Below are 20,458 nucleotides of genomic sequence, written 5' to 3' on the forward strand. Positions count from 1 at the left end.
GAGCCTTTGACAAGATTGACCACAAACTTCTGTTCCAAGGCTTCTCCACCGTCGTCCAGCTGAATGGGACTGCACTCGCCTGGTTCCATTCCTATCTTTCCAGCCGTAACCATAGAATCACCTGCAATGGCTCCTCTTCCTGATCCCGCACTGTCACCTCTGGTGTCCCCCAAGGATCTATGCTTGGCTCTCTCCAATTTCTCATCTTAATACTGCGTCTCGGTGACATCATCCGGCAACACAACGTGAGTTTTCAAGTGTACGCTGATACCCAGCTCTATTTCTCCTCCACCTCTCTCGGACCCTCCACAGTCTCTATACTGTCAGACTGCTTGTCCGACATCCAGCACTGGATGAGTAGAAATTTCCTCCAATTAAATGTCGGGAAGACCGAAGCCATTGTCTTTGGTTCACGCCATAAACTCCGTTCCCTTTCCACTGATTCAGTCTTTCTCCCTGACAACTCTAAGGCTGACCAAGGCTGTTTGCAACCTTGGTGTTATATTTGATCATGAATTGAGCTTCTTACCTGTTACCCGTTCTATCACCAAGACTGTCCATTTCTACCTTTATAATATCGCCCGTCTCTGCCCTTGCCTCATCTGATCTGCTGCCGAAGCCCTCAACCATGCCTTTATCACCTCTAGACTTGACTATTCCAATGCACTCCTGGCTGGCCTCCCTAGTTCTACCCTCCATAAACTTGAAGTCAGCTGCCCGTGTCCTAACTCGCACCAAGATCCGTTCACCCATCTCCCCTGTGCTCACTGACCTACATCGGCTCCCAGTTAAGCAACGCCTCGATTTTAAAATTCTCGCCCTTGTTTTCAAATCCCTCCACGGCCTCGCCCCTCCCTATCTCTGTAATCTCCTCCAGCCCCACAACCCCCCTCAGCCTCTGTGCTCCACCTATTCTGGTCTTTTGAACATCCCCGATTTTAATCGCTCCACCACTAGTGGTTGTACCTTCAGCTGCCTAAGTCCTAAGCTCTGGAATTCCCTCCCTAAATCTCTCCGCCTCGCTACTTCTCTTTCCTCCTTTAAGACGCTCCTTAAAACCTACCTCTTTGACCAAGCTATTGGTCTCCTTATATGGCTCGGTGTCAAATTTTGGTATTTTTGATGACGCTTCCGTGAATTACCTTGGGGCATTTTATTACATTAAAGGTGCTATATAATTGGACTGGAAATCCGTATGAGGTAATGCATCAGGTTTCTTGAAAATTTTTGATAAAGTTCCTCATAAAAAGACTACAATAGAAACTGAAAGCACTGGGAATTCAAAAGAATTTGGAAGAGGGTAAGGAAGGAAGGAAGCTTTGGGACTCTAGCGTGCTGTGTTACTGTGGGTGGAACATGGATTTGCTCCTGTGAACCTTCATGCTGTAAGCTATTAATCTTCTAGCCATGTAACGGAATGGTGAGCGCAGGATATTTGCTCCGCACAAAAAAATGGAGAGAGTTGTCATGGACCTGAGGTCTGTTTATAGAGTGACGTTAATTGAGCTACTGGCTTTCTCAGCTAGGGTGAAGTTTTGCCCTGCCAGGAATGCGTCTGGTTTGTGTACTGATGCATTTTCCACTGAACTGGGCCAGACGTGTTGGAAGTGCCCGCATTAAACTGCCAGGCCCCTTCATTTGAATACAAGCCAGTTTCTGCTTTTCTTTCATGCAGCGTGCCTGATATGAAGAATGACCATTGCGTTCATTGTTGCTAGCTGACTATAAACAATGGAAGGACACAGTGATGTAAAGCCAACTGTAGTTTTGACATTTCTTTATCTGTTTTTCTTATTTTTTATATCCTTGTACTTAGGTTCTCATGAGCCTTCGTGTCAGTTGATGCAAGTGATTTATTTGTTTCCCACCATCACTAGTTTCCCCCTGGGAATCCTCCTATCAGATGTGTCTAGCTGAGGAGGAAGACCAACGGAAGGATGCCAAGTATGTTAGGTTACATGAGGGATATTCTGTGCCTACTTGTAGGTAGTCTCATCCCTATATCTGTAGACACAATATAAGAAGGGAAATGACCTTGCTTTGGAGATATGGTGCTGGTGAAAGCTCCTCTTGTGAAAGGAAGATTTACTACCAGACTCCAATTGTATCACAAAGTTATATGAATGCCTTACTAACCGTAATGTTGAATACTTCTTTAGAAGCATTTCAGTCCCATTCATTTCATGCTCTCAGTGACTCTGAATGAAAGTAGATATGGCAGGGTGAACAAGAACCAGCGATCCCTGATTAAATGAATGATTTAAAAAAAAAAATTATGTAAGATTTTGCCAGTAAAATATTTAAGGCATCATTTGAAAATGTTTATTGTGCTGAGTTAGTGGTTCTCAACCGGGGTGGTGGTCGGAGCAATTCTTCTTTCATATGGTGGTAGCAAAGCAAATCAGATGTCAATATCTGAGTCAGATCTCCAGACCAAAGCTTCTCATGTAACAGCGTGGATATCTTGTAGGCTGCCTGTGAATTTCCTCTGAGGGCAGTGATCAATGATGTGCTCCAGGGTCTGATGAGGAGCTCCACAGTCGCATGATGGGGATGCTTTAATCTTCCATCTATGGAGAAGGTGGCAGCATCGACCATGGCCAGTTCTGAGGCAGTTAATAGTTGTCCACTGTTTGCGAGGAAGGTTTGATCCTCCAGGTTGCCTATAAGGAATCCATTCCGTATGTAGAATCATAGAATGGTTACATTCAGTCCGTCAAGCCCGTGCCGACTCTCTGCAAGCATATTTCAGCTAGTCCCACTCCCCTGCCCTTTTCCTGTAGCCCTGCAATTTTTTTTCCTTCAAGTACTTATCCAATTTCCTTTTGAAAGCCATGATTGAGTCTGCCTCAACCACTTGCTGCGTAAAAAAGCTTTTCCTCATATCGCCTTTGGTTCTTCTATCACTATCCTCCTCACTGTTCAATATACTTCCAAGTTTTGTGTCATCTGCAAATTTTGAAATTGTGCCCTGTACACTCAAGTCCAAGTCATTAATATATATCAAGAAAAGCAGTGATCCTAGTACCGACCCCTGGGGAACACCACTGTATACCTTCCTCCAGTCCGAAAAACAACCGTTCACCACTACTCTCTGTTTCCTGTCACTTAGCCAATTTCGTATCCATGCTGCCACTGTCACTTTCATTCCAAGGGCTTCAACATTGCTGGCAAGCCTATTATGTGACACTTTATCAAACGCCTTTTGGAAGCCCATGTACACCACATCAACTGCATTACCATCATCAACTCTCCCTGTTACCTCATCAAGTTGTTCCAAGCATTTCGCTGAGGGGAGATCGCTGAAGGGCTTCGACGATGGTCCAAAATGGCCGCCTAGATTTGAGACGGGTTGATGGTAGGTTGTTCACGTCGGCCTGGATCAGCATGTCTGTGCTGGTGCAGCAGTTGTATTCTCTGGAGACTCCATATTCACAGTGTAGGTGTGGTGGTGCGATGTTTGCAAGCACGAGCAGCCAAGGGGTTGGTGTCGATAAAAGCGTACCGGTGATAATTCTCATAGTAGAATTCAGCTGGATAACAACAAATTTGATGTGGACTTGATAGCCATGCCGGAGAGCAGTACTCCGCTGTAGAGTACACCAGGGTGAGTGCTGCCGTACGGAGGGTTTGAGCGTCTGCTCCCCATGTGGATCCGCGAATTTCTGGATCAAGCTGTCTCCACTCTTTAGTTTCTTCTGAAGGTTCTGGAGATGTTGTCTATATGACAGGGTGCGATCGAGTGTGACTCCTAAATAGGAGGGTTTTTTGGCATGGTTTACCTCTGCTCCGAAAATGGTTTGCTTGATGGGTGTTGAGGTGGAATGTCGAGGTGACAGTCTTTTGCGGGTTTGGCCGAAGTCGCCATCGGTGGAAGTAGGCCTCCATCCTCTGTAAATCACTGGTCAGGGACTCCTCAGTGATGGACAGATTCATGTTTTGTGCCATGTCATCAGCGTACACGAACTTGCGGGACTCTGTTTCGGGCAGGTCACTGGTGTAAACATTGAATAACATGGCTACCAGGACAGAACCCTGTGGGAGTCCATTGTTCAATGTCCTATATCTGCTCTTCTGGGTGCCAGTGTACACACGGAAGTGTCGGTTGCTAAGCATGGAGTTGAGAAGATGGATCGTTGTTCTGCAGGGTAAAATGGTGGAGAGCTTGAAAAGCAGTCCATGTTTCCATACTGTGTCATACGCCGCTGACAGGTGCTACGGCAGTCTTGAGCTCGCGCTGGAAGCCTTCTTCGATGTGCGTTGTTAAAGCTACCACTTGGTCGCAGCAGTTATGGCCGCTCCGGAAACCCACTTGCTCCTTAGGGATGGTTGGCTCGATGATGGAGGCTAATCTGTGGAGTAGTAGCCTCTCCAGCAGTTAATTACAAGTGCAAAGTAAGGAGATCGGGCAGTAGCTGGAGGCTTCACAAGCATTCTTCCCCTGCCTCAGGAGGGCAATTATTTTAGTCTCCCTCCAAATAGGTTGAATTTTACCAGTTGCCAGTACCTCAGAGAAGGAGGTCAACAATCTCTTCGCTTTGGGTCCCAGTGCTTTTAAGAGTTCTGGGTAAACACTATCTGGACCAGCAGCTTTCCCAGATATGGTTGTCGACAGGGCTGCGTTTAATTCATCCAATGTGAATGGATCAGACATTGTTGATGACTTTGGTGCCGCCATCAAGTCTGTCGAAAGCTGCTGCTTCATCTGGCGTTGAAATTCTTTTGCCCACCGGAGCCTTTGATGTTTATATCAAGTGGGATGCAATGGCGTCCTGTGTTTATAGGCAGGGTTTGACCCCAGCAAGTTGACTGAGCAGGGTCCATGCTTTCCTGCTGGAGTGAGTGAAGTTAGTCTTCTCCACAAGGCTCCTCCACCTTTCATGTCTCACCGAGTTCAAGGACTCCAGCATTGCTGTGGCTGGGTTCTTGTTCAGCGAATACTCCTGGTAGAGTGCCTCGCTTTCTTCCTTCCAACAAGGAATACATGTCTTTCTAAACCCCCAAGGTATATTGCATTTTACGGCAGCTTTAATAATTCCTATGAATCTGTTGAAGGCGTTGGCGATTGGAATCCACCTGATGTTGGTGTCAACTGACCGTTTCAAGGTTTCCCAGTCTGCTTTTTTGAAGTTCCATCATGGTTCCGGTGTTGATGTAGTGACAGGAATTTCGATGCCAACATTGATGAATGAGGGCCTGTGTTGACTGTTGGGGAAGTCATCAAGAACGGTTCTGGAGGCGATGATTGAGTTTCCTTTGCTGTCTTTAGAGAGGAAACCTAGGTCTGGGTTATATTCTCTTTGCCACCTTGATGAATGAAACGTACCTCGATCTTTGGCATCAAAAAGGAGGAATTTATTCTCTAGTAAAGTCCACTGTACAATTGCTTCTCCATTATAGTTGACGTCTGCATAGCCTCACATTGTGTGATGGCTGTTAAAGTCTGCGAGATGGATGGATGCTGACTAGGTGGGAGCGTTGGGTCAGGCCACTACGAGTGGTGGTTTGTAGACATTGGAGATTGTTAGCTCTCCCACGTGTATTTCTGTAGTGAAAACTCTGGCAGTACTGGTATGCTTGAGTTCGGTGCAGCCTTCGATGCCTTGTTTGACATAGCACGCCAGACTATATTTGGGATGGTTATTGAAAGCGATTAGGTCAAAACCTGTGATACGTCCTCTTGTGTCGAACAGGTGGATGTGTTCGATGTGTGTTTCTTCATGAACCAGGACATCAGCGCTGTGTTTCTTGAGTAACCTTTCGAGCTATTCGCATTTTGAACGAGAGGTGCATTCGATGTTAAGTTGGCATATTCGGATGGCTGGGTCTACAGGTAGTTTTCTTTGGTCCTGGAGAGGGCCGTTCAATTTGCTTGATTTGCTACTATCACCAGGAGGTCGATTTAACAACAAGTTCGGTGTCCTGTGAGACGACGCTAGTTGTGATTTAAGTCGGAGCCCTGCAATTGGCCTCTTAAGTAGGAAGGGGAATATTGGCCAGAGTTCTTGTTCCCGACTGCTATCCAGCAATCCCTGCTGTAAAAGATAATAAAGATGTTCAGTGATAAGAAAGTCTAACTCAGCTATGAAGCCTCTTATGATCAAATAGCCTAACAGCATTCAGCTGTCAAAGCTCACAAATAATGGTCACTTGGGAGTGGCACAGGAAGGTGTGCTGGTTTAACTATAGCCCAGCAAGGAGAAAAAAATGGGAAAAGCCAATAAAAAACTTTAGTGAATTGTTTCAGCGTGGCAATTAACTTTTCTCCCCCATTCTGCTTTTCAGGTGAGTGATTTTACTTGGAGCCATGATGGTACTCAGGCACTCATTTCTTACCGAGATGGCTTTGTGCTGGTTGGATCCGTCAGTGGACAACGACATTGGTCTTCCGAGATTAATTTGGACAGCCAGATTACATGTGGAATATGGACACCTGATGACCAGCAGGTATCAGTACTGTGCTTGAGTTTTAGTTGTCTAAGAATTGTAATATTCTGATGCTGAAACCCTCACCCAGGCCTTTGTTACCTCCAGACTTGACTATTCTAATACTCTCCTGGCTGGCCTCCCATCTTCCACCCTCCGTAAACTGCAGCTCATCCAAAACTCTGTTTTCCCGCATTCCATCATCAAGTCCCGTTCACCAATCATTGGCTTCCGGTCCGACAGTGCCTCAATTTGAAAATTTTCATCCTTGTTTTCAAATCTCTCCTTGGCCTCTCCCTATCTCTAGCCTCTTCCAATCCTACAAGCCTTCGAGATCTCTGCGCTCTTCCAATTCCGGCCTCGTGTGCACCCCGATTTTAATCGCTCCACTATTGGCGGCTGTGCCTTCAGCTGCCAAGGCTCTAAGCTCTGGAATTCCCTCCCTAAACCTCTCTACCTCTCTTTCCTCCTTTAAGATGCTCCTTAAAACCTACCTCTTTGTCCAAGCTTTTGGTCACCTGTCCTAACATCTCCTTATGTGGCTCGGTGTCAAACTTTTGTTTGATAATCGCTCCTGTGAAGCACCTTGGTACGTTTTACTACATTAAAAGAGCTATATAAATGCAAGTTGTGAGAGATTGTAGATTATTTGGCATAATAAGTACTCCCTCTAGCCCTTTCTTCTTTAACAACATTTTTTACTCAGCCCAATAATTGTAAGAGATTTTTGGGTTCTATTTAGCATTGTAGCCCAAATATGTATGTAAACGGGAAATGTGAAGTTAAGGCTATTCAAAGATGTGTCTGCATTAGCGTCTACTCAAGCCTGGTTAAATCTGAAGGGGAAGAAATAGTGATTAGGAACCAGGATTGCCATTTTAGTACCCTGTTCTGGGAGATATGATCTATTGGGGTGAATTGTATCATTATTTTGGTTTCAATATTTTTAGTTTTATTAAGTGAAAAACACAACCATGAACTTTGGTACCTTATTTTTATAATAAATGAAAAGAAAGACTTGCATTCATATAGCACCTATCATGACACTGGACATCCCAAATCGCTTTACAGCCAATGAAGTACCTTTTTGGAGTGTAGTCACTGTTGTAATGTAGGAAACGCGGCAGGCAATTTGCGCACAGCAAGCTCCCACAAACAGCAATGTGATAATGATCAGATAATCTGTTTTTGTTATGTTGATTGAGGGATATATATTGGCCAGGACACCAGGGAGAACTCCCCTGCTCCTCTTCGAAGTAGTGCCATCGAATCTTTTATGTCCACCTGAGAGAGCAGACGGGGCCTCGGTTTAATGTCTCATCTGAAAGACGGCACCTCCGACAGTGCAGCGCCCCCCACAGCACTGCATTGGGAGTGTCGGCCTAGATTTTTGTGCTCAAGTCTCTAGAGTGGACCATGAACCCACAACTTTCTGACTCTGAAGCGAGGGAACTACCAACTGAGCCACAGCTGACACTAAATAAGTAGAATCAGATTTCATCTACGTAAAACCTAGCTTAATTGTCTAATATTACACACATTACCAATGCTGAAAATTAGAGTCCTCAGATACGGCTGTAATACTATTTGCAATACTTTACAAAACTTGCTTAAGAATCATAGAATGGTTACAGCACTGAAGGAGGCCATTCGGCCCGTCGAGCTAGTGTCGGCTTCAGCTGGTCCCCTTTCCCCGTAGCCCTGCAAATTTTATTCCTTCAGGTACTTTTCCAACTCCCATTTGAAAGCCACGATTGAGTCTGCCTCCACCACCTTTTCAGGCAGTGCATTCCAGATCATAACCACTCGCTGCGTAAAAAAGTTTTTCCTCATTGTCGCCTTTGGTTCTTCTGCCAGTCACCTTAAATCTGTGTCCTCTGGTTCTTGACCTTTCTGCCAATGGGAACAGTTTCTATCCTGTCCAGACCCCTCATGATTTTGAACACCTCTATCAAATCTCCACTCAACCTTCTCTGCTCCAAGGAGAACAACCCCAGCTTCTTCAGTCTATGCAGGTAACTGAAGTCCCTCATCCCTGGAACCATTCTTGTAAATCTTTTCTGCACCCTCTCTAAGGCCTTTACATCTTTCCTAAAGTGCGGTGCCCAGAATTGGACACAATACTCCAGTTGAAGCTGAACCAGTGTTTTATAAAGGTTCATCATAACTTCCTTGCTTTTGTACTCTATGCCTCTATTTACGAAGCCCAGGATCCCGTATGCTTTTTTAGCCGCTTTCTCAACCTGCCCTGCCACCTTCAATGATTTGTGCGCACTTACCCCTAGGTCTCTCTGTTCGTGCACTCCATTTAGGATTGTACCCTTTAGTTTATATTGCCTCTCCTCATTCTTCCTACCAAAGTGTATCACTTTGCACTTTTCTGCATTAAATTTCATCTGCCACGTGTCCGCCCATTCCACCAGCCTGTCTATGTCCTCTTGAAGTCTATCACTATCCTCCTCACTGTTCACGATACTTCCAAGTTTTGTGTCATTTGCAAATTTTGAAAGCTTCAAATAATTTGATTCTTCCCTGCTCAAAACCTCTCTTACTCTTGGCTATTTTTACAGATTTGTAATATTTGCTTAAAATACAAATACTTCAACATTTTGCAATCCTAACCAAAGCCTTCCTCCGTCAGTTGTTTTCTTGCCCTTAGTGGATCTGTAGTTCTTGGTGAAGCATAGCATTACACCAGGAAGTTTTTCTCCACCCACCGGTGAGTCTGTAATGAGCAGCATCTTTTGCTGTGCTCTTAAAAGGCTGCGGCTTGGCTTTAAAGGGGAGTTGTTGGAAAGGAGCAACAGATTTAGTGTGTGTGTTGAGGCTGGGACCATATACAGCTTTCTTCACAAATGACGAATTGGAGGTATTGATCATGAAGTGCAGCAAAGGAGAGAGGCCCTCTGGTGCCAAAGGTCACCCATCTGTGAAAGCCTAGGTGCAAGTTGAATGGATGAAGGTTGCTGAGTTGGGTATATGCGTACCTGGGAAGAAATTAAGAATTCAATGGCATTGGGAGAAGTGCAAAGCTAAGTGTTATGCACCTTTGTATACATGAGCTTATTGTGGATGATTACATCGGCATCGTGGCTTTGATGAAAACCTGTCTGATGGGTGATGACACCTTCCCCGTTAATGAGGTCTCCCCACCTGGCTATAACTTCCACCACCTGCCACCATGATGGTGTGGCCAATGTTCCCCCTAATTTTCTTTTGGCCCCTTTGCAATTTTGCGCATGCGCAAAATTTAACATTGAAAAAGCCGGACCTGGGCTGCACGGAACCAGCAGAGAGGCACATGGCTGCACATCTTGGAGGGAATGTTGCGTGTGGCCCTTATCATCAAATCACACTTTGGTCTGGCCCCCTACTGCTCTGGCATCTTTTGTTTTGACCGTCTTACCCAGTGTTCTCTCTAATTTTCTTTTGTACTGAGCGGGCCACAAACTCCTTTGAGCACGGCTTTTTCGTCTGTGAGCAAATTTTAAAACAACCACAACATTTACAACGACAGCAACAGCAACCACTTAAAAGCATATATAGCCATATACTGCTACCCCATAGTCTCAAATCATGAGACAATCAGACAAGGTTCTACACAAGTTTAACAGAACTTCTCTGCTTTTGAATTCTATTCCTCTAGAAATGAGCCCCAGTGCTTTATTTGTGCTCTCGAGGCTTTTTTAACCTGCGTTGCTACTTTTAATGATTTGTGAATCTATACCCCTTTGCACCTCTACCCCAGTTAGACTCTTTTTTCCAAGGAGTAGGTCGCCTCCTTATTCCTCCTACCAATATGCACCTCACACTTATCTATATTGAAATTAATTTGTCATTTACATGCCCATTCTGCAAGTTTGTTTACAGTAGAATTAATTAAAAGCTTTTTAGTTCGTCATGTACACAAACTATAGTTTTTTAAATAATTTCAGAAATGACTGGGATATAAAAGAACTGCATAATAATGCATTAACACTTCAGAAAAGTCACTTAGTTACACGGTTATGCATTGACAAACAATCCAAAAGCCCAAGGGGAGCTGAAAGAGGCAAATCTATTTGTGCAATTTGTATTAATTTTAAAGTTTTCAACGTATTAGCCCATCCCTCATGTCATTATAGCAATGGCTGCATGAGCAGCGGCTTTCCTATGGCTCTGAAGTGCTGTATGTCCAGATAAGTCATTAGAATATTAATCAATGCAACCAGACAATCAACAAATATAAAGTGCCCTAGTTCTTTAGTTCACAGTATTAAAAAGAATTGAACAAAAACGGGTATCCGTATTTTCAACTTCAATCACTTCCATTAATAAAAGTTGTCTTCTTGAACCAGCACACCCAAGTAACATATCAGAAATGCAGCACTTATTCACAAGTGCAGAAAAACACATGCACAGTTTGTGTCACTGAATTAAAAACAAAAAGCAGAAAAGGCTATGATTTAACAGAAATAAACATTGGTTCTCCTGTCCAGGAAGAAAGTTGAATGACTTGGAAATGTTTACTAAAATGTTGATGTAAAGATGTTAATTTACGAATTTCGCTTCCAATGTTTTTCTCTCAAACATTCTCCACAATATTAATCTCTGCTCTTATCATGAAAAGTGTTGAATTATTTTAGGTACTTCCCAATTAAATCGTGGGAAACAAACTTCATTGTACTCTCAATTTTTAATCTCCTATTTCAAACATTTATACCAAATCAAAATTGTACATTATCAGTTTAATCAAAATATTTGTTGTCTTTCTCAATAAACAAATAGTAGTTTCTTCTAAAGTAGCTTCCTGCCATTTTTATGCATCATTACATAACTCTTGTTTCTATTAACACTCCACTAAACGTTTAAGAGGAAAATTAGATTTACATTATTCCTGGGACTTGTTAAGACTATAGAACAACAGACAAAATAAAATGGTTTGTGTTTTTCCCCTTTTTTGGTTTTCTTCCCAGACGTCTTAATACTTTTTATTGACTTAAAAAAAAATAATGTATGACTCCTACAAATTCTCCCCGCCCTCCCCTTCCTCAACAACATGGTTGCATGTTTGTGTAAAGCTACTCACTTCAGTCAATTGTTCAAAAATCAAACATTGAGAAATTTCAATTTTAAAACGTTTTAAACAATTCAGAGCCTTTTTAAAAGCGTTTGGACTTCAAGACCTGGTTGAAACTTATTTAAATGAGGTAAAAATTGATTTTTGGTTGTTTCTTCCAAAATTGAAACTTGGAGGGGGAAAAAACCTTTAAATTCTTTCAAGTCTCATTGCAGGTTTGACAGAAGTTGCTCCAAGTTTCTCTTTCCCTCTTCAACGCTGTCATTAAACATACAACAAAAAAATAATAAAATAAACTCTTAATTCCAAACAGAGCTCAAATAAGAAAGTGAATAAAGTGGTTAAACTTTCTAAGAAGGCAGTGAGGTTATCTATCCCCAGCCTTGGCGATGAGTTGGAATCAGTTTTGGAGAAGTTGTTTCCTCTTCTGCTGCCGTTCCCTCCGTCTCTCACAGACTCTGAGGTAAAAACCAGGGCACAGACTTTTCCCCCCCTCTCATAACATGATTTAAATAACCCTGATAAACTCTTTCAAAAAAGGGGACAACAATTGGCAAAATTTAACTGGAGCTTAGCGCGGGACATTCAGTATCACTTTCCCGTATTTTTTTCCAGTTTTAAACCATTTTCTGAATTTTTTTTTTAAATTCTCATTTTTGTTTCACCGGGGGCCTAAAAATTGTTTGCTTTAGCCTCCTTCCAGCAGCCATTGTACATGTGCTGCGCCTCCACCTGTGCAGTCCCCGGGAACAGACTACATGCGTCTGGATCCTCTCGCGCGCACTCTCACTCTCTCGCTCCGTCTCTCTCTCTCTCCCCCTCCGTCTCACTCTCTCTCTCTCTCTCTCTCTACCTCTCTCTCTCTCTCGCTACCTCTCTCTCTCTCTCTCTCTCTCTGTCTCTCACTCTCTCTCCCTCCGTCTGTCTCTCCTTCTCTCCCTCCGTCTCACACTCTCTCTTTCTCTCTCTCCCTCCCTCCGTCTCACTCTCTCTTTCTCTCTCTCCCTCTCTCTCACTCTCTCCCTCGTCTCACTCTTCTCTCTTACTCTCTCTATCTCCCTCCCACCATCTCTCACTCTCTGTCTCTCACTCTCTCTCTCTCTCTCTCTCTCTCTCTGTCTCCCGCTCTCTCTGTCTCCATCCCTCTCTCAGCCCCCCCTACCCCAGTCGGTCTCTGTCTCCCCCAGTCGGCCTCTCTCTCCCTCCCCCAGTCGGCCTCTCTCTCCCTCCCCCAGTCGGCCTCTCTCTCCCTCCCCCAGTCGGCCTCTCTCTCCCTCCCCCAGTCGGCCTCTCTCTCCCTCCCCCAGTCGGCCTCTCTCTCCCTCCCCCAGTCGGCCTCTCTCTCCCTCCCCCAGTCGGCCTCTCTCTCCCTCCCCCAGTCGGCCTCTCTCTCCCTCCCCCAGTCGGCCTCTCTCTCCCTCCCCCAGTCGGCCTCTCTCTCCCTCCCCCAGTCTCGCGCCCTCTCCCTCCCCCAGTCTCGCGCCCTCTCCCTCCCCCAGTCTCGCGCCCTCTCCCTCCCCCAGTCTCGCGCCCTCTCCCTCCCCCAGTCTCGCGCCCTCTCCCTCCCCCAGTCTCGCGCCCTCTCTCTCCCCCAGTCTCGCGCCCTCTCCCCAAGTCTCGCGCCCGCTCTCTCTCCCCCAGTCTCGCGCCCGCTCTCTCTCCCCCAGTCTCGCGCCCGCTCTCTCTCCCCCAGTCTCGCGCCCGCTCTCTCTCCCCCAGTCTCGCGCCCGCCCTCTCTCCCCCAGTCTCGCGCCCGCCCTCTCTCCCCCAGTCTCGCGCCCGCCCTCTCTCCCCCAGTCTCGCGCCCGCCCTCTCCCCCAGTCTCGCGCCCGCCCTCTCCCCCAGCCTCGCGCCCGCTCTCTCCGCCCAGTCGCCCGCTCTCTCTCTCTCTCTCTCTCTCTCCCCCAGTTTCTCTCTCTCTCTCTCCCCCCTCAGTGGCAGGATTCGTCCATTATTAGAAGTAGCTGTCTATAACAATCTCCCTGCTTGTATAATGTCTCCGTCACTGTAATCCTCTTCCTCATCATCTTCCTGTGCGATTCCAAGACCATAGGCCTTCTCCTCGGCCATTCTTCTTAGGTGATAAAATTGTGAAGTGTGCAGCAGATGGTGGAGCTCTTGTAAACTTTGGCTGAACTGTAGAAGTGGACCAAGCCAGAGTGGCCACGCAAATGAATTATGTCTTCAGTATCTGAATCATGTGCTTTTAATCAGGAACTTGTGTGGTGGCATAAGCCTCATTGTATCTGTGCACTGTTGCATTATCTCTTATCCTCCTCGACCTCTGCAGCCTTTGACATGGGCGACCACACTAACCTCTTCCAACACCTATCCTCAGTTCTCCAACTCATTGGGATGCCCTTGCTTAGCTCTAATCTTACCTATCTGATCGTAGTTAGAGCATCTCCAACAATGGCTTCTCTTACCACCCCAACATTGTCATCTTTGGAGTTTTGGCCTCTTCCTCATCTACATGCTGCCCCTTGGTAATGCCCTTTGCAGATATAGAGTCAGCTTTCTTTTATGCTGGCAGCACCTAGCTCTACTGCTCCCCTGTCTCTCGACCATTCCACTTCCTCTATGCTGTCAGATTGCTTGTCCGACATCTAATTTTAGATGAGCCACCATTTCCTCCAGCTGAACATTGGGAAGACTGAAGCCATTATCTTTGGCCCCCATTACAAACTCCTTAACCTTGCCACTGACAGCGTTTCAGATTTAGAATTTTCAGTCTTGTCTTTAAAACCATTCATGATCTTCCCCCTCCTTGTCTCTATAACCTCCTCCAGCGCTATAACCACCTCCCAGTTGTTCATGTCTTTCTTCATATTTGTATTGCCTTAACGGCCTTCCTACAGCGTGGAGCCCAAAACTGCACCGAGTACTTCAACTGTGATTTTATATAGATCGCTATCTCCTTTCCACTGGGAGCAGGATAACCGTATTTCTCCTGGCAGACATGGTGTCAACCACTTGCTTTATACAGGAATGAACTATGGACTAGCTTATCTGCCATATCCCTTGAAGTGGCTTGGAAGAATCCTGTGGATTAGTGGGATGCAGCAGTGAACTTCACAGATACAGGAAAAGTTATTCACCCTGCACCAAATGATTTAGGATTCCATCTTGTTAAGTGAAGGTGCCGAAGGCAAGTTTCCTGTGACATACCCAGGTAAGAGTGTCGGGATCTATAAACACCAGATTCTTGCTGTTGAACGGAATGAACATTCCTCCTGAGGTCTTTGTACCTGAAGATTTTGTGCCAATGTGAATTGGTCCTCCTCGTCCAATTCACACAGGATATAGAAATACCCAAAGGGATTTCCATCCTCCCATCTTTGCTAGCTGCAACCTGTACTGTAGCAGCAATTGTCAAGACTCCAGGGAAATGTATTTTTATCAAAATAAAGGTCTCAGCGAAAATGTGGAGTGAGCGAAAAAAAAGTTTGAAACCTTCACTGCACAAGCAGAGAAATGTGCACTGCCCCCCCAAAAAACTAGTTATTCAGTCAAATAACTGCAAACTAGATGTAAAAAACATTTTGGGTTTCCCTGTTGTGTGCCCATTTTACATGAGCTAGCAGCAAGCTGAGGATGGAATGTCACCCGATCTGGGGAAATTTGGTGTCTGGCGTGAATTGCACAATTAACAGAGGTAATGTGGGTTGCGCATGCCTGCATTGAGGCATTTCTATTTCTACCAAAACCACCTGCCCAAAAACTGGGTGCGTTGTGAATCAGGCGTGCTAGGTGAGGGATCTTTCTGACCCATACCCACTGCCAGCAGGGTTACCTGCTGCGGGCAGAACCTTAGGAAATTAGGACTTTCACTTCCTATTCCATTGAATTGTTCACTGTGTCCCTTCTCTTCTATATCTCTTCCAGTCTAAAGCTCACACATGTTCCTTTAACAATTTGTATTGTCTCGTCATTTTAAGATCAAGGATACACAACATTATGTAGCAAGTTGTGCATTAGGATCAGCCAGGTAGTAACTATTTGCGAGGTGGTGGAACATGAGTAAAAGAGAATTTGGGACTGGGAGAGGAGCGGTGTGAGGGCACGTGGGCAAGTTTTTTTTTGCAGGGGAATTGTGGAGTCATGAGGGTTTAGGACGGAAAAAACATTCTCCAAAATATTAGCCAAGTGCACTAAGCTGGGAAGGCCCTTTAATAGTGCCACCTACAAACATCATGGGCAATTTCAAATGTTACAGGTAGGTGTAGACACCCCTGCCCGTGGGTACGATTTACATGGCCTACTCCTGCTCCTATTTCTTATGTTATATTCTTATGTACATAAGTGAAGATGTGGCGTGCCTTTTTATTATATTTTGAAGTGTTAAGTATTCAAAAGTCACTTCTAAAATAAAAAGACCCTGCATCCTTGTTTTAAGACCACATTGTTTTCGTTGATGAATAATGTAAATGGTAGAACACAACTAAACTAGAGTTTATATCAACTGCATTATCTATCACATTTTTATTAAATGGTTGAAGGTGAGAAGAGATTTTAACCGTTTTCCAATTTGTTTGTTATGAAACCCGAAATGTCTTTTTTGTTGCATCCCTAGAATTGAGTAAATGTATTGCCTCTGATGTCTGCAGTATAGCTAGACTAAAACGAAACTTTAGGATTGAGATAGATATATATCTAAAAATAAAATGTACACACATACATAATACTAAGCTTCAGAGCCCTGATATCAGGACTTCTTTTTAATTCGTCTTGAAGAACAATGACTAATTCCTTTGTTGTGTTCCATCTCTGTTAGTCAATTTTTTAATTTCTTTAGTGTAGAACGGCGAATGCTGATGACTGCGTAAGTGAACTAACTTAGTTACTGATTCCCATTGTGTGAGAGTTGGATTAACATTAGTACAGATGCAGCTGTAAACTGGCGGAATATTATCTAGTCTGCTGACGAGGATAGCAACTTGTTATTTGTTAGAAAAAATGATCAAAGATCAAGCTGATTGTATTTGTGATACAATGCTGACGATCCTTTTTACTTTAAAAGATCTGGTTAACCTCATTTTAACTGAAGGATTTCCCCTTTTTATTTTAGAAATATTTTATCAGTTAATGAATTTAGGATAGCATACATGTAATTCAGGGAGTATTTCGAGGCCATCTCTTGTCAAGTACAGTGACAGACGCAGTGTTTAGCTGAATCAGACTGCAAGGAGCAGCATATTGTTCCTGGACTGACGTGATGACAATTTGGAAAGCCTAGTGAAGGAAAAACATACATCACTGACATGTGACAGATAGAGCAACAAGTTGCTATCTATGCCCTTTAACCCAATCCATGTAAAGCAACGATTAATGGCTTGGGAGGTCCATGCTAAACCTTCAAAGAATGAGCATCTTCAGTTTCATTGCTGCTTCAGTATTTTGCTATAAATTGTTCAGCATCAATTTCCTAAGAGAATTTTATTGAAGTAGCATGATGTGTAACAAAAACCTCTGGTCCTTTGGTGTTTTACTGTCTCCACTTTTTGTATCATTGTAGGTGCTGTTTGGTACAGCTGATGGACAGGTGATAGTGATGGACTGCCATGGACGTATGCTGGCTCATGTATTACTTCATGAATCTGATGGTATCCTGGGAATGGCTTGGAATTATCCCAGTTTCCTGGTGGAGGATAGTAGTGAGAGTGACACAGACTCTGATGACTACTCACCACCACAAGGTATCCATTGCATAAATCTAAGTTATAACACTTGTGGTCTGGAAATTCTGGAAATAAAATAGTCATGGTTACTAAATATTGTACCAGCATTGAATGTTTGCAATTGCTTCAGCCCTGTATTTGCATTTAGAACCTGCTGTATATAACTCAAACAGTAAAAAGGGATTTTCTTTCCACATAATGAACAGTTCTAAATTTGGAAAAAGACAGCTTTTTTAAACGTTTGTTTCCTGTCATAAAGCTAAGAATTCATGCTAACTTAATTAAAGCAATTAGTATTTGAAGCCAAAACATAAGGGGGGGGCGCTACTGTCTTCAGGGGACTGTGCTTGGCAAACCTTTTTTTTTATTCAGAAGCCAAAGAGGCTTGCATTACTTTCATTGTATTGACACTGTTTACGAGCGACACAGTATGACTTGATGCAGTTTGTCATTGCAACGTGTGTGGCAAACTTTTCTTTGTCTACAAAAAAATTTTCATGAAATTAGTACCTCTTCAGTCTTTAGTATCCAATTGTGACTTTCAAGATGTGGCAGTTATTTCTGGAGGGATGGTTTGATAACTTAGATGACACATTGAAGGAGATATTAAAATGCTTTCCATGCTTGTACAGTTTTTAAATAATATAATGAATCACCAGAAATATAATACATGAGCATTAAATGCAGCTCTGGCTCGCTCGCCCTATAGTTGGAGCTGACTCCTTCCAATCCCAGTCTTCCTCACTCCTGCAGATTGCTCCACCTTGCTCCTTCAACTCTTGGGACTTGAAAAGCCAATTGCAATATTTGATTCAACCAATATGGCACATGCTTTATAAACAGCATGGAATTTGGATTTTAAAAGGGTCCTTTGATTCTGAAAATTAAAGTTTGGAAGGTTGATTTAAATGCGCAGTCTTGCAAAATTGAGAGCTTATGCTCACTGGTCCCTCTAAATATTACCGTGGGTGCGGGGCCTGTTTACTTAAATGCGCGGTAGCTGTAAATCTGCAGCAGCGGTCACGCACGCACAGTATCCTCAAAGGGACAGCTTATGAGCGGCCTGTGCGGTACATTCACAGATTGCTGCGCGGCCAGCACCTGCACTGTATAGGGAACATTGCTTATGCTAGAAGGTTTAAATTTGACCTTGGTTTTGTCATTGTCATCCTGTAAGACTGCATACATGCATATCTGTAAAGGCAGTTTCGCTGATCAATCTGTAACTGGCCATCTTATATTTATACCCCCTTGTTCTGGACTTGCCCACAAGTGGAAACCATTTCTCCGCATCTACCCTATTGAACCCCTTCATAATTTTAAAGACTTCTATCAGGTGTTCTCTTTTCATGAGCCACAGCCTGCTCAATCTTTCCTGATAGTTGCATCCTGTCAATTCTGCTAACACCCTTGTAAATCTTTTCAGCACTTTCTCCAGTGCTTCAGTATCCTTTTTATAGTTATGGAGACCAGAATTGCACACCATACTCTGTGTGGTCTAATTAATATTCTGTATAAATTTAACTTTACCTGCCTACAATTCAGTTGAATAAGTTTTTAAGCTATACAATTAAAGGTGCACTTTTTTTTAAACCAAAGCATGGTGAGTTTATCTTCAGAAAGTTTTGCAGGACCCACTGAGTAAAGGCACTGCCCTGTGTAATACTAATCAATACAGCTCAAAGGGTTGATTATTGTTGTGCTGATTTGACCCAGGGCAGTCGTTAGGTGTGCAACTGGCCTCCGTACCATCGGGCTAAGGTGCTGCAACTGGCCTCCGTACCATCGGGCTAAGGTGCTGCAACATCCTCCGTACCATCGGGCTAAGGTGCTGCAACATCCTCCGTACCATCGGGCTAAGGTGCTGCAACTGGCCTCCGTACCATCGGGCTAAGGTGCTGCAACTGGCCTCCGTACCATCGGGCTAAGGTGCTGCAACTGGCCTCCGCACCATCGGGCTAAGGTGCTGCAACTGGCCTCCGTACCATCGGGCTAAGGTGCTGCAGCTGGCCTCCGTACCATCGGGCTAAGGTGCTGCAACTGGCCTCCGTACCATCGGGCTAAGGTACTGCAACTGGCCTCCGTACCATCGGGCTAAGGTGCTGCAGCTGGCCTCCGTACCATCGGGCTAAGGTGCTGCAACTGGCCTCCGTACCATCGGGCTAAGGTGCTGCAGCTGGCCTCCGTACCATCGGGCTAAGGTGCTGCAACTGGCCTCCGCACCATCGGGCTAAGGTGCTGCAACTGGCCTCCGCCCCATGGGGCTAAGGTGCTGCAACTGGCCTCCGCCCCATCGGGCTAAGGTGCTGCAACTGGCCTCCGTACCATCGGGCTAAGGTGCTGCAACTGGCCTCCGTGCCATTGGGCTAAGGTGCTGCAACTGGCCTCCGTACCATCGGGCTAAGGTGCTGCAGCTGGCCTCCGTACCATCGGGCTAAGGTGCTGCAACATCCTCCGTACCATTGGGCTAAGGTGCTGCAACTGGCCTCCGTACCATCGGGCTAAGGTGCTGCAGCTGGCCTCCGTACCATCGGGCTAAGGTGCTGCAACATCCTCCGTACCATCGGGCTAAGGTGCTGCAACTGGCCTCCGTACCATCGGGCTAAGGTGCTGCAACTGGCCTCCGTACCATCGGGCTAAGGTGCTGCAACTGGCCTCCGTATCATCGGGCTAAGGTGCTGCAACTGGCCTCCGCACCATCGGGCTAAGGTGCTGCAACTGGCCTCCGTACCATCGGGCTAAGGTGCTGCAGCTGGCCTCCGCACCATCGGGCTAAGGTGCTGCAACTGGCCTCTGTACCATCGGGCTAAGGTGCTGCAGCTGGCCTCCGTACCATCGGGCTAAGGTGCTGCAACTGGCCTCCGTACCATCGGGCTAAGGTGCTGCAGCTGGCCTCCGTACCATCGGGCTAAGGTGCTGCAACTGGCCTCCGTACCATCGGGCTAAGGTGCTGCAACTGGCCTCCGTACCATCGGGCTAAGGTGCTGCAACTGGCCTCCGTACCATCGGGCTAAGGTGCTGCAGCTGGCCTCCGTACCATCGGGCTAAGGTGCTGCAACTGGCCTCCGTACCATCGGGCTAAGGTGCTGCAGCTGGCCTCCGTACCATCGGGCTAAGGTGCTGCAACTGGCCTCCGCACCATCGGGCTAAGGTGCTGCAGCTGGCCTCCGCACCATCGGGCTAAGGTGCTGCAACTGGCCTCCGCACCATCGGGCTAAGGTGCTGCAACTGGCCTCCGCACCATCGGGCTAAGGTGCTGCAGCTGGCCTCCGTACCATCGGGCGAAGGTGCTGCA

The 20,458-nt window shown here is 45.4% G+C and overlaps 1 protein-coding gene across 6 annotated transcripts in view; it reads left to right on the forward strand.

Annotated features, from left to right (window-relative positions):
• The window catches only part of LOC147121665 (tubby-related protein 4-like), a 426,260-nt gene that overhangs the window by 181,751 nt on the left and 224,051 nt on the right, over positions 1-20,458 (forward strand). For 5 of the 6 annotated variants that reach the window (XM_085982109.1, XM_085982110.1, XM_085982112.1 and 2 more), the window contains 2 exons: positions 6,286-6,447; positions 17,001-17,181. In XM_085982109.1, coding sequence (XP_085838235.1) covers positions 6,286-6,447; positions 17,001-17,181 — 343 coding nt within the window. Of the gene's footprint in view, positions 1-6,285; positions 6,448-14,472; positions 14,658-17,000; positions 17,182-20,458 lie in introns of those variants that run through there. The other variant, XM_085982114.1, reaches the window with a different exon arrangement.

Source organism: Somniosus microcephalus, chromosome 3 (genome assembly GCF_052327205.1).
Source record: "Somniosus microcephalus isolate GS21.2 chromosome 3, FLI_Smic_1.0, whole genome shotgun sequence".
Taxonomy (NCBI): Eukaryota; Metazoa; Chordata; class Chondrichthyes; order Squaliformes; family Somniosidae; genus Somniosus; species Somniosus microcephalus.